The sequence below is a fragment of the Protobothrops mucrosquamatus genome, unplaced genomic scaffold (genome assembly GCF_001527695.2).
Source record: "Protobothrops mucrosquamatus isolate PMUCROS unplaced genomic scaffold, P.Mucros_1.0 scaffold2118, whole genome shotgun sequence".
Taxonomy (NCBI): domain Eukaryota; kingdom Metazoa; phylum Chordata; class Lepidosauria; order Squamata; family Viperidae; genus Protobothrops; species Protobothrops mucrosquamatus.
The window spans coordinates 69,787-83,629 of record NW_015388219.1 but is presented as its reverse complement, the minus strand read 5'-3'; the positions used below and the strand labels follow the sequence as shown (position 1 = coordinate 83,629).

At 38.6% G+C, this 13,843-nt stretch overlaps 1 protein-coding gene across 1 annotated transcript in view; it reads right to left on the bottom strand.

Moving 5' to 3' along the window:
• Nucleotides 1-12,971, bottom strand: part of HFM1 (helicase for meiosis 1) — a 72,205-nt gene extending 59,234 nt beyond the window's left edge. Inside the window, exon 1 of the mRNA XM_029285721.1 lies at nt 12,785-12,971. Coding sequence (XP_029141554.1) covers nt 12,785-12,971 — 187 coding nt within the window. The remainder of the gene's footprint in view (nt 1-12,784) is intronic.
• Between the last annotated feature and the right edge of the window lie 872 nt (nt 12,972-13,843).

Below are 13,843 nucleotides of genomic sequence, written 5' to 3'. Positions count from 1 at the left end.
GCTAGCATTGTGAAATTAAACATATTACAAATGTGCGCTTTCTCTTTTCTTTCTTTTCCATTTAACCAGACTGAGCCACAGCAACGCATGGCCAGGTACAGCTAGTTGTAGAAATAAAAGTATATTCATATTGTTGTAAATAGTCCCTTGCGTTCAGTGCAATTTCTAGTGATTTCATGGCCAAATCCATATTGTTTTCTTTGTAGTGATAAAAAAAATAGTTTATCACTGCCTCCTATGATTCCCCCCCCCCAAGTTTACCAGTTTAGCAATAACATTTCTGGAAATTTTCCACCTGAATACTATTAAAACTTACTCTGATTAGTTCCTCGGGCCGGATCAATCAATGTCTACTTCAGATATAAGATCTCTGGCAAAATTAAAGTTACAGCTTTAATATCAATATCAATATATTATATTAAAATAAATTAAATGCTGCCATTTTGCAATAGGTCTTAATTCCTATCCAGAATTATTTTTTTATTGTAACTACACTGTTGCTACACAGACCATTTAACATTTCACTTCACAGCAAAATGTGAGAGACTGCAGGAAGCAGGAGAAGGAGTTCAATTTGTATGAAAATAAGCAACTCAGCCCAGATGTGGGGGCTGTGGGAAAGTAATATTTCAAAGAGACTCTGCCTTAATTGGCTTGCTAAAAGTCTGCCTGAAAACTTAATTTTACAGTTTTCAAGATTATGTTCTTACTCCTGACTAGAATTAAAGATGCCTTTCTAAAATCTGTGAAGTTCTCACTTCTTGAGTTTGCAAGCTATGTGGGGCTTGACACGAAAGCAGTGAAAAATAACTATGAAATCATTTCATACTTCAACAATAATACCTATATAAACTGTTCAGACAAACCATTAATGCAGTGAAATTCAGATTGTGAGAAATATTCAGAAGGAAACAGTTTCTCAAATAATACTTATCTCAAGTACTACCTACAAAAGATACCAAATTACTTCTGTTTAAAAATATGCTAAGCAATCGTGGTTTAGAATCAATACCAGTCAATCAAAAGTAGTAATTAATTCTTTCTAGTAATAACAAAATCTACGTCTTTTGATTTCCCCTTCCTCAATTCCACTATTATTTATAAATTTTGGAAATTGTAAGTTAAACTGCAATTCAAAACTCATTTTGTCTGGGAGTTTTGCTTAGTGAACTCACTCAATAGGATTTAATTTTAAGTAAATTACTATCTTAAAGCATACTGAAATATTAACCAAGACCATTGAAATGGAAATGTGGATTTGAATCAAGAGGGAGTGAAAATACAGAATTGGTTATATTTGCTGGGCTGACAATAAATACTTCCAATGAAATTTATAGGCAATTATATTATAAATCTTTTGGAATAAAGTTTTAGAATAAAGTTACGAGACAAATCTGGGGAAACAAGACTGCATTTAGTACTGAAAGGAACCATGTCACACCATATTCACTAAGGGAGCCCATTCAATGAATATAACCAAAGTTTTCCTGTAGAGACCTCCCTTAAGGCTATTAGAACAGATTGCATAAATCTGCATGACTATTAAACCACAGTAAAGTGTTTTCTGTGTCTCTTTGCTCCATCTAGTGGCTGCTTGGATTTTTGCAATTGGGTAAAGCAACAACCTAAGATATGCAGATGATACCACTCTAATAGCAGAAAGTGAAGAAGAACTAAAGAGCCTCTTGATGCGGGTGAAGAAGGAGAGTGCAAAAGTTGGCTTGAAACTCAACATTAAGAAAACCAAAATCATGGCATCCGGCCCTCTCAGTTCCTGGCAAATAGATGGGGAAGAAATGGAGGTAGTGATAGATTTTATCTTCCTGGGCTCCAAGATCACCACAGATGGGGACTGCAGCCAAGAAATTAAAAGACGCTTGCTCCTGGGGAGGAAAGCTATGGCAAATCTAGACAGCATACTAAAAAGCAGAGATATCACCCTGCCAACAAAAGTACGTATAGTCAAGGCCATGGTTTTCCCAGTTGCAATGTATGGCTGTGAAAGTTGGACCATAAGAAAGGCTGAGCGCAAAAGAACTGAGGCCTTTGAACTATGGTGCTGGAGTCCTGCGAGTCCCCTGAACTGCAAGGCGATCAAACCGGTCAGTCCTAGAGGAGATCAACCCTGACTGCTCTTTAGAAGGCCAGATCCTGAAGATGAAACTCAAGTACTTTGGCCACCTAATGAGAAGGAAGGACTCACTGGAGAACAGCCTAATGCTGGGAAAGATTGAGGGCAATAGAAGAAGGGGCCGACAGAGAATGAGGTGGCTGGATGGAGTCACTGAAGCAGTAGGCGTGAGCTTAAATGGACTCCAGAAGATGGTAGAGGACAGGAAGGCCTGGAGGAACATTGTCCATGGGGTCGCGCTGGGTCAGACATGACTTTGCAACTAACAACAACAAAAGCAATATTATGGATATGATTCCATTGCCTCTTTCCACTTGTGGAAAGATATACATATCTTTAAGATTATTCTAGAGGATGGGAGAGCCTTTTCAGAAGATATGTGGCATTCGTGGGTGAAGAAAAATGAGAGAAGTCTGTTTTAGATGTCAAACAGAAGTTAAACTAGGTACATAGAATATAACTCTTTATCCCATTATTTTTTTAAAAAATAAGCTATCCTGTCATGCACCCACAATCTAATACTTGTTTCTTTTTCTTTTTCAATCTTTTCTTTTTTACTTATGTAACCTCAATTTCTATATATTTTGGTGGGTTAATATCTGTCTTTCCCAATCCAATGTCATTATGGATTTGTTTGTATTATACATGTTAATTTGTGTATCAGTCTTTGGAACAGTTCATATCAATATGGCAAAGAGAGTTTGGCCTCTCAGTCATATATTTGCAAAAGATAAGATGTTAGAAATTGTTAACTTCTGACCTTACTATTTATATCAGTGTCTGGATACTGTTGTAAAACTTTATATTGTATTTAGCATTCGATTCTGACACTAAAGCATCATTTCATTTATATGCAAATAAGATACTCTGCGAATTCTTCACAGAATAGTTTGAATTATTCACATCTTATTAACAAAGCTTCACAAATACAGTCTTTTTTTACTCAGTTAGTAATAACCAACCAAAAGAACATGTATTTGTAACAAATAAAAAAACTTTAAGGAGATCCTAACTGTAGATTATAAGTATGCAACAGAAACAATGCAACAAATGCATTATCTAGATCAGGGGTTCCCAACCGGGGTGCTCACACCCCCTGGGGGTGCAAGACGATATTCCAGGGGGTGCAAAAACTTGGGTTTTCAGAATTATAGTGTATATGCATAATTCGTTGCCATTATTTTGAACTTTTGTAAGGGGTGCAAGAATATATCAGAAGCATTCTAGGGGTGCGGGGTGTAGAAAAGATTGGGAGCCACTGATCTAGATAGAAAAAAGGTCCTTACCTCTGCACCATTCTCTTTGGTACTCAGCATTTACTTTGATAAAGTAAATTAGTATGAATTAATATACCATACATTTATTTAATTATGTACTTACACTATTTATATGTACCTAGTAGCCAAGCTAGCCGTATGGTTTATAATTAAAAGAAAACAGAACAGAATACAGCCAACAATAGCACTAAACGCTGAAAAACAAACTGAGCTGGGGAAAAAATGGGAAAAGATCTTCACTGAATAAAATGTAATCAGACAAGCCTGATTACACCAAAAAGCCCCTTTCTCTAGCAGCCATTTGCTATATCTGACTCGGCTTCTGGATCTAATTCAAGATGCTGGTTTTAACCTTTAAACCCATGCATGAATCAGCAACAGTGGACCTCCGACATCTTCTCTCTTGACCAGAATCAACCCATCCTATGCATTCACCCAAGGAAGGTTGCTGAGGATCCCCACACTCTATGAAGTGAAAACAATAGAGATCAGAGGTACTTCCTGATGGTGTCCTCCCTGCCTCCTGCAGTTAGAACACATATAGTTTCTATTCAGAAATATAACCCTTTTAAACTTCAGTTTACAATCCTACACACAAGCCAAGTGAGATTTATTTCTAACCAAACTAGGAAAGGGGTTACATAATTAATTTTGTAAAAAATATTAGGAATAAGGAACAAGGAGATTATATATATTCTAGAGCAGTGGTGGCGAACCTATGGCACGGGTGCCAGAGGCGGCACTCAGAGCCCTCTCTGTGGGCACGCGTGCCATCACCCCAGTCCTAGGCCTTCAGCTGGGTTTTATAAAACCTTTTCGCTTTAGGCCTCCGCTGCCGTGTGCAAAAAAAAAAGGTTCAATCAATCAGTCAATTTCAACTTCTCGCAGGAAAAAAAAAGATCTTGCAAAGTTGGAATTGATTGATTGAACTTTTTAGTCCCACCCAGTCTGCCGTTACCACCGCAGCCACGCCCACCCAATGGGCCACGCCCACCCAATGGGCCACATCCACCCAATAGGCCACACCCACCCGGCACTCGACGATGCATAAGTGGGTTTTGGGTTGCAGTTTGGGCACTCAGTCTCTAAAAGGTTCGCCATCACTGTTCTAGAGGATATATATTACAGTTTATCCCAAATCCAGCTCTTTTTACTTTCTGTAATGGTGTGTGGGAATAACCTTGGGAGAACTGGCAATCAGATGCAAGCAAGGGAATGGCCAGATAAAAGGCAGTTTAGTCCACTGCAAGCTCAGAAGAGACCCTCCCTAGTTTCTTGGGAGAGGCAGGTGGGAGAGAGAAGTACTTTCAGATTTACGATACTCTGTTAATATAATCTTACAGTAAAGTAGAATTAGTTTACCTGGTTATGTCATCTGATCTACCTTGTGACAAATGATGATATAAAATGGTTGCTTGCTGAAAACTGTTTGAATACAAAGATCAGATTCTACAGATAGAAGATGCTTTCTCCAGAGGACAATTACTAATGTAAGGAGTTATTTATCATGAGACTCCAGTAAGATGGGAAACAACCACCAGTAGGCTAAATTTGATAAAATGCAGGAGGCAAAAGTCTTATCAACAAATCATCTGTGGATTGCAATCTCAGGGTTGGGGGAGGTCTGAAAGTCCAACTTTGTAAAGTAGGACATGTAGCTTGACCTCTTTGGTTATATATTTCAGAGAGATAGATATCGTTTTTCCTTGAAAATAAGACCCAACCCAAAAATAAGTCCTAGCATGATTTTTCAGGACCCTCTTAATATACGCCCCACCCCCAAAATAAGCCCCAGTTAAGATCATCAGCCAGACGGACGCATTTAGTACCGTATTTTCCCCAAAATAAGACCTAACCAGAAAATAAGCCCTAATGCATTTATTGGAGCAATCTACCACAGAAATAATATTATTCCCCAAAATTAAATCAACTTCAGTTCCCAATTCAGTACAATTATTAAAGAATTTAGCAGAGAAGAGACAGAAATGGTTAGTAGCTGTGTAATTTTATCCAGAGATTTATGGCTAACTTTCATAATTGTACAAGAAAAGCCATTACTAATTGGGAAAGTTGCAGATTATATCAAGGTGAGCGCAGGAATATATCAAGGAATTTCACCAGGAAGTTCAGCATGTGGTTGGAATAAATTAGGTCGAGCAAATCAATTTTAGGAAGACCTATTGAATGAACTCTGGGCTGAACCAGTTTGTCAGGGCAAGACATATAGTTTAGCAGAATTGTTATACCACCATGTAATTATAGAAGAACGCTATGAAAAAAAAATGTCTTTCCATACTTGCGCCCTCTTTTTTTTTTCCTGATTCTTTGGATCTTCTGTTGTCCCAACTATGTCATTAAGACTACAGTAATTAGAACCCTCCTGTTTGCTCCAAAGAAGCAACAGAGGTGGTTTCGGACTCCATTTGATTGAAGTGAAGACTCCATTTGATTGAAGTGAAAGGTACTTTTACTAAGAGATGCTGCTTGCAGTAAGGTCAGGCAGAATCTGAGGTTTCCTGGGCAACAATACAAAACTACCCCCTTCCAACCCATCCCACCCCCTCCCCATGACCAGTCCAATCCAGCCAATGTGATGTTGCTATGATGTTTTGGGAACGCTGAGCTGCTTGGGCTGGTAACTCTCCACACTCAGGATAAACAACCTTGGAGATGCCTGGCACAAACTGGTTCCACATATCTCTGCTCTTCTTCAGTTGTCATACCCCTCCCTAATTCCCACAAGCTGCATACAGGTTTATTGCCCATTTGTTCCCACCTCCCAGCCCTCCCCCCTAGTCCTTTTGATGGCAGGACACCATCAAGGCGTCAAGCCAGAGATGATGGAACTGACAGGTGGGCTCTCAGTTTATTGTGTCACCTCAGGTGACTTCTTCCTTGCCTACCTTGCTAAACGTGCTTGCCCTGAATCAGCTGTGAAATATTACCTGTGGAATCAAAGCCTACATTGCTATGTTTCAGAATTTGAGGGGAAAAAACCTTTTCAAGAGTTCAGAAGGGAGCCATCCAATAACTAAATAAAATTCAGATATCCAATGCAAGAAACAACTTTTTGCCTGCGATCTTAAGCTTTCAAACAAGCCCGTTTGTGTATCTTTTTTCACTACTGATCTCAGGAATCATGGTTAATTTTATTGATAAGAATACTACTCAGCAATTGCATAGAAACCTTATATATATTTTTATGCCTTATATGTTCTCATTATGTTGGGGTTTGGGATTGGCTAGAAACTTTTAATTTGGATATTTATTAAGATGAAGAATTGTCTTACAATTCTTCTTAAGAATTCTTACATTAAGAATTGTCTTAATGTAATCTCCTACATTAAAATAAGTGGTAAGATCATTAGTTGCAGGAGCTAAAGTCCCATTCCCCCATTACTGTAATTGTGTTGCATGCTTTCTAAACCTATTCCTGGGACTTTCTTATCAATTCAGTTTCTGGAACTGCTTCAAGCCAAAATTCTGTGATACCAGAGTTGGCTTCTTTTGCTAAAATTTGCTGATGGCAACATTAAGAAAAGATTTATTAGAACTTCTTAGTCTACTGCCTTTGTTCTACTTTGCCAAGTAGAAAGTGATGTTTTAAGGATCTCTTGTGACTGACCCACACTTTTTTAGTTGACACTAGAAAGAGAGGCTGCTTAAACAAGCTTATTCTATTTACTGAGCAGCATGCCTTGCTAAGTATGCATAGCGAGATATCAAACTCCTAGCTATAAGCCCAGCTAGATAATTATTTCCTGCTTTTGCCCTAACTAAGTGCCAAATATCTGTTAGATGCTTAACAATGCAGCTAATCCTTACTAATATATAATATTTTAATTAACTGCAATTGTGCTAGTGTATGTGTTCCCCTGTGTATTCCTCCTTTGCTGTCTGACCCCAAAATACTAAAGTGACAATAGAAGATGGTTTACAATTTCACACTTTTGAAAATGATAACCATCATTACTCACTGTAATTTATCTCTGGTCTTCTGGAACATTTCCAAAGGCAAATATTTTTTTTACTAAACTTGACTTGTGAAGGGCTTGGAATTTGATCCATATGAAGGAGAGCCATGAGTATTTAATTGGCTTTGACACATGCTGTGGGAGATTTTAATGCATGGTCATACCCCAAGGACTGTCTAATTAGCCTTTTGTAGTCATGAGATTCATGAACAATGTATTTTCTGAGCCCTGGACACTTATATCATGGTATATTTAGATGATATGTTTTTATTTTCCCAATTTGACTGTCCACACCAATCATGTCAGAAATGTTTTGGAAACACTGTGCGTACACAGGCTATTTGCTAAGTTTGAAAAATGTGCTTTTAACATCCCTGCCTGGATCTCTACAGACAATCTGCAAATGAATTCTACTAAGATGGACTTCATGCTATCCTGCTATCCTGCAAAGACTACCAGGGATGAGCAATGGTATTTAGGCTTCTGCAATTTTTACAGGTGCTTTATACCTGATGTTGCTGAAGGTTCCAGATTTTAATTCAACCTTACTATAAAAAAGGGGGGCTTCTGCTTAAGTGGATTGCTGACTCAGGAAGCACTGTAGCATTGGAAACAAATCTTTACCTCCCAGATTTTGCTGCGCCATCTGGACCACACTCATTCTTTCATTGTGCAAATCGATGCTTCAGACTTTGCCTTAGGTGGTATTTTCCTTTAAGACACTACTGAGAGGAGAAAAGATCCCTTGCCTTCTGCCATTTATTCTACACTGCTTTTACCAGTTGAACTGAACCATGATGTTTTTAACAAGGAACTGTTAGCCATAAAATATATTTTCCAATACCAGAAAGATCTTTTACAGGGTTCAGCACATCACAAAACACTCTGAACTGATCGTAAGAACTGAGAAACCCAGAAACTCAGTAATGTCAAATCAGTTTGGTACACTCTTTTCTCAATTTTACCATTGTCCTCAGGGATTAAACATTTGACCACAATTTTGGTTATTGCGGATATTGTTATTAAGATGATGCACTTCATTAAAAAAAACAAAGTGAACAAGCAGAAATTCATTTACTCTGGGTATACCATATAAGCGGATGAAAGGACCTATCAGCCAGGTGATGTAGAATTCATCTAAGTGCCCAGCAATTTTTCCCCTGAAAGAAGATATTAATTTTCTCTTTGAGGTGTAGTAAAAATGGCAGTATAAAAATATAGGCCCAATTAATTTGATAGCACCAACACCGCAGAGACATTTACCAGTTAGAAGTATCTTCTTTCTAAAACTGACAATGGAAATGTATCAAATTTTGCTCATAAAAAAGCATTACTGTGCAAAGGAATTGAGAAAGTTGTGAAATAATTTTTGATTTGACTGGCTGCAACAAAGATACTTTTCAAAAAAAAAATCATAAGACATCACGAGAAGGGGGAATTAAGCTTAGAAAAGTAGACTAATTTAAAACTTTTTCAGCTTGGACTGACTGTGACACTAGAAATGAATGTATTATTTAAAATGAATTTTCCATTTCAAATGATTTGAATGGTTTCTACCAATTTCAAACAAAACCCTGCAAGATTGGTAGTCAATAGATTTATATGAAGCAGGAAAAAAAATCTGGTAAATCTGATTCAGTACTACCAATAGAAGGCACTGTATGACCAATTTTGGTTTTTTTGAAACCCATGGTCTTTCCTAGTCTGAAAGGATAAATGAACATGAAATGGTGTACCTGTATAATTCATAGTATTTATAGGACTGCTTTAATAATTATGACAAGGATTGGCTCTGGTGCTAATGTTTCCATGATATGGAAATAAAGAAATTACAAGGAAAAATTATCTCAAAGGTGCTTTTTCAAAAGCCAACTGGACTGTTTTTCCCCCCGAGGAAGAACATATTTTGCTTCTCATCCAAGAAGCTTCATTGGTTCTGGTGGGGAAAAAAATAGAAAATCAAGCTGAAAAAAAGAAAGAAAATCAAACTGAATTCAACAAAAAAGGTATACATTTGTCCCTAATATCATTGGCTTCACCCTTCTCAGAATTATCCCACATTTGAAAAACTTAGCTTATAAATGTGGAAATAAATACAGCTTTACAAAGGCAGGTAAATATATATTTCCAAAACTGTAAGGAATATAGATGTTGTTAATTGCATAAAAAAAACATGGATAGCATATTCACAGGTGAAATCTGCTTTCCATTGTTCAGAAAATCAGAAGAGATAATGCTTCTGTAAGAACAAAATGATAGTAAGATTTAAATTAGATGCAGAAGTGAATATATAGCCCACAGAAACATTTTAGCAATTTTCTTCTAAAAAGTTACTGTCAAGAACTCGAACCAATGTTTAGTAACCTGATAGTACGACTGGGAATAATTAATTTGGAATGCATTATTAGTGGATATCTCTGCATGACCTGCATTAGGTAGATGTTCTACGTTAGAAAGAACAGCATGTAAAAAATTAGACTTAGCTTGCTTGCTGAATATTACTGAAGTATCTGAAATAACAACAAAATATGTTATTGAATTCAAAAGTGGATGTTTTCAAGGACTGGAAACATTTAAAGAAGAATGTCACACACATGTAATACCTTGCAATCGTTGTTAGTGATTTATGGATACACAAAAGTGCCATTTGTTGTACTTAAACCTAAGGAGACATTGCTACATTTGGAAAACAGTGGGGTGTTTTCTAAGATGGAATGACCCACAAAAGGGGGTCAATAGCTTTCCTATTATTCAAAAGAATACTGGTAATATAAACATTTGTTAGATCTACAAGATTTTAATAAGGCAATCTGCAGATAAGTCATATGACACCAATCACTAATGTGGCTTTAGGTGGGGTAACAGATAAGACCTTATTTACCATCTTAGATTAAAGATAGAGAGATTGGCAAATTAAACCTCTATCACCTTGACTCAGCCAAGTAGAAAAGGACAGATGGCAATAGAAGGACTCTGCCTATACTATGCAGGACAGGGTCACCTACCAGCCATTGTCCTGCCAAGAAGACTAGACCTCCCCAGTCTAGAAGGGCAACTAGACTGGGCCAAATTGGGAGCTACTCAAACTTGGGAGCTACTATATAAATTTAATAAATAAATAAATAAATAAATAAACCCAGGCACCCTGTGCTACTCCTGCCAAGGAGTGTGAATTTGAACAGTCAACCATTGATTTCTTAGGATATATTTCTTAGAATTGTTGGTCATCCATCAAGTCTTCTACATCCAATTGGAAAAGGCTAATGAAGATTGCAAGTGATCTGAGGACAGACTCCATCAATCTGGCTCTTCTTTAGCCATCACAGATTTAGTCAAAAGATCTCACAACACAACATTGATAGCAAAAACTGATGTCTAGCTTTCTGGGCTCATTTCCATCATCAACCTAGTGGTCTTTCAAATTAAATTACCTCCTGGCATCTGTGTATATCTAGGATTCCATCATTCCCTCTTGGTACCTGCATTGGCCAAAACCCCTTACCAATCTGTGGCAACTTCTACCACCACCTATCAATTCTCAGGTGCACACCTGGTGCCTCAGCTGCTAGATGAAGTTGGTAGAGTGAATAGAGACTTGGAAGCTAATATAAAAGCTAGTATATATAAGGAAGTAGCAGAGTCTTAAAGCCTCACAAGCCTTTCAAACATGCAAACCAGCCACAGTCAGCAACAAATAATTGTTTTCTCCTTCATAAACTGATCATCATCATCATTTTAGCCATTGCCTATCCACTGTAAGATGAAGGCCTCTTCCTCATGTTTCCAATCAATATGGTCCTGAGCTTTCTTTTGCCAATTGGGCCAGCTATACTTGCTGATGTCATTGATCCATCTTATTTTAGGTCTCTTTCATGGAAGCTTTTTATCAAGTAGGGTCCATTCTGTGATGGCCTTGGTCCACCTGCCATCAGTTCTTGCTATGTGACCAGCCCGTTTCCATTTCAACTCTCTTATTCTCTTGATGATATTGTATAGTTTTGTTTGTTCTCTAATCCATGTGCAGGTCTTTCTAGCTTGTCTTGTAATGCTGACCATGTATCTTTCCATGGCTCTTTGCGCCACTCGTAGCTTTTGTATTGATTGTGAGGTTAGTTAGTTTTCGATCAGTGTGTGCTACCTGCTCTTAACACATGATGATGAAACATGGACATTAACCTCATAAACTGATAAGATCTTTTAAAACTCTGAAATTACTGTAAATCCAAAAGTGATTAGAAAGTGAGATTAGATAAACCCAGTGTCTTAAAAAGCTCCACCATGGTTGAGAGCTTGTTGACTTCTCTTGTCTCCTGATGGATGTCATCCTTTCCTTGTTTGGAGAGATTTCTGTCAGTTTTTAATATCTTGGCTCTTTCTGAAATGTCTAGACTAGGTTTGGCTAGTCTAAAGAAAAGAAGAAATAGGGGAGACATGATAGCAATGTTCCAGTATCTGAGGGGCTGACACAAGGCAAAGGGGGTCACCAAACAAAGCACCAGAGGGAAGGACGAGAAACAATGGTTGGAAACTGATCAAAGATAGAAGCAACCTGGAATTAAGAAGAAACTTCCTGACAGTGAGGACAATCAATCAGTGGAACAGCTTGCCTCCAGAAATCGTGGGTGCTCCATCAGTGAAGATTTTTTAAGAAGAGACTAGACATTTACCTGTCTGAGATGGTATAGGTTCTCCTGCTTGAGCAGGGGGCTGGACTAGAAGACCTCTAAGGTCCCTTCCAGCTCTATTCTATTCTATTCTATTCTATTCTATTCTAGTCTAGTCTAGTCTAGTCTAGTTCACCATTTTCTCCCCAGAAGTCAACCCCCCCAAATGTTCAGTTATCCCTAAAGTTATTTATAGAAGTAGTGAAAGTGGGAAAATGAAATGGAGAAAACAAAAATAAATTAGCACCTCAAAATGACCACTGTCTTCCCATTTCAACTTGACCTAGATTGCTCTCTTTTCTCCTTTTCCTGATCCCATCTCAAATTAATCATCCTCACCCACAGGCAGAGCCTTCTATAATCCTATCTCTATAATCCACACTCAGTTGCAATGGAGATTAGCATTTTTACTTCAAGGCTGAAGATATAATAGCGAACAAAGAATGTAAGCAAAACAGAATCTTGCTTGAAAAGTTTACTTTTAATAGGAGCAGGCAGAACAGTCCAAATCCAAACCAGAGTTTTGAAAGTCAGGTCAGAAGTTCAAGGTTTTTTATACAAATAGGATTCACAGGAATGTCATACAGGAGTCAGAGATCAGGCATTGTTTCCCGCAAAGGGAACATGGATCAAAGCTCCTTCTTAAATCAGATGTAGCCAACCATCATCAATCAAGAGATTTACTTCCTTGCTTGGCAAGAAGCTCCATGGAACATCTCTGCTCTCCTCTCTACTGACTGGGTTCAGGCCTGGGAGACTTTATGTCATTGTCATTTGACTGTTCCAACGATTTGGGTGATGCCGGTGTTTGATCAGCCTCGTGTGATTCTTGATTTGGTATCTCCTGAGGCTGACATTCCAGATGCCCAGCTGGAGCAGCTTCTTCCAATTCAGATTCAGAATCTGAATCCTGAGTGTGGGTCATGATATCGTCAGAAGAATAGAAGCTGTGCTTACCAAATCTGAATTAAGTCCAAGGGCAGCCTAGCAAAGAAATTGTAACGCATAGCAAAATGAGAAACTACAATGTTCCATTGTCAATTGAGTTATCACGTCTGGTTATTCCCTTAAAATGGATTCCTTCCTCTGCCCAACTGCCTCTCAAAGTCCAGCTTTTATCTGACAATAGACATTAGCTACACCAGTGGTTCTCAACCTTTTTAATGCCGCGACCCCAACCGGTCGTAAGCCGAGGACTAAACTGGTCATAAGTCGAGGACTAAACCGGTCGTAAGTCGAGGACTAAACCAGTCGTAAATCGAGGACTGCCCAACCGGTCGTAAATCGAGGACTTTCCCTGCCCAGGAGCGCTGCGCATGTGTGGTTCAGCCCCCTGCGCCGGCCAAGGCGTAGCTGGCAAGCGGCAGAGACTGAGCAGGCCGACCACCAGCTGGCCCAGCCCAAGGGAGGTAAGGTACCAGCCGGAAAAGGGGGAAAAAATGGCAGACAATAAAAATGGCGGACAGCGTTGCTTGGCGACCCCCATGAAATGGTCGATTGACCCCAAATGGGGTCCCGACCCACAGGTTGAGAACCACTGAGCTACACAATCATTTTCATTTATAAGGATCCACCTAGCCCCCCCCCCCCGCCCCGTTCAAGAAATTGGACCTCTCGGGTTTTCCCACCCTACAATCTCTCCATTTCTATATGAAAGTCTTGTTTTCCCTTTGTTTGGACTTCCTCTTTCTTGTAAAGCAGGGCCCAACAATCATTGCAGTAGTAACTGTGATTCTTCTCTGTGTTGTGTTGCTTCTTTTTGGTGGCATCCACAATACACATTACTCTGAATTGTTA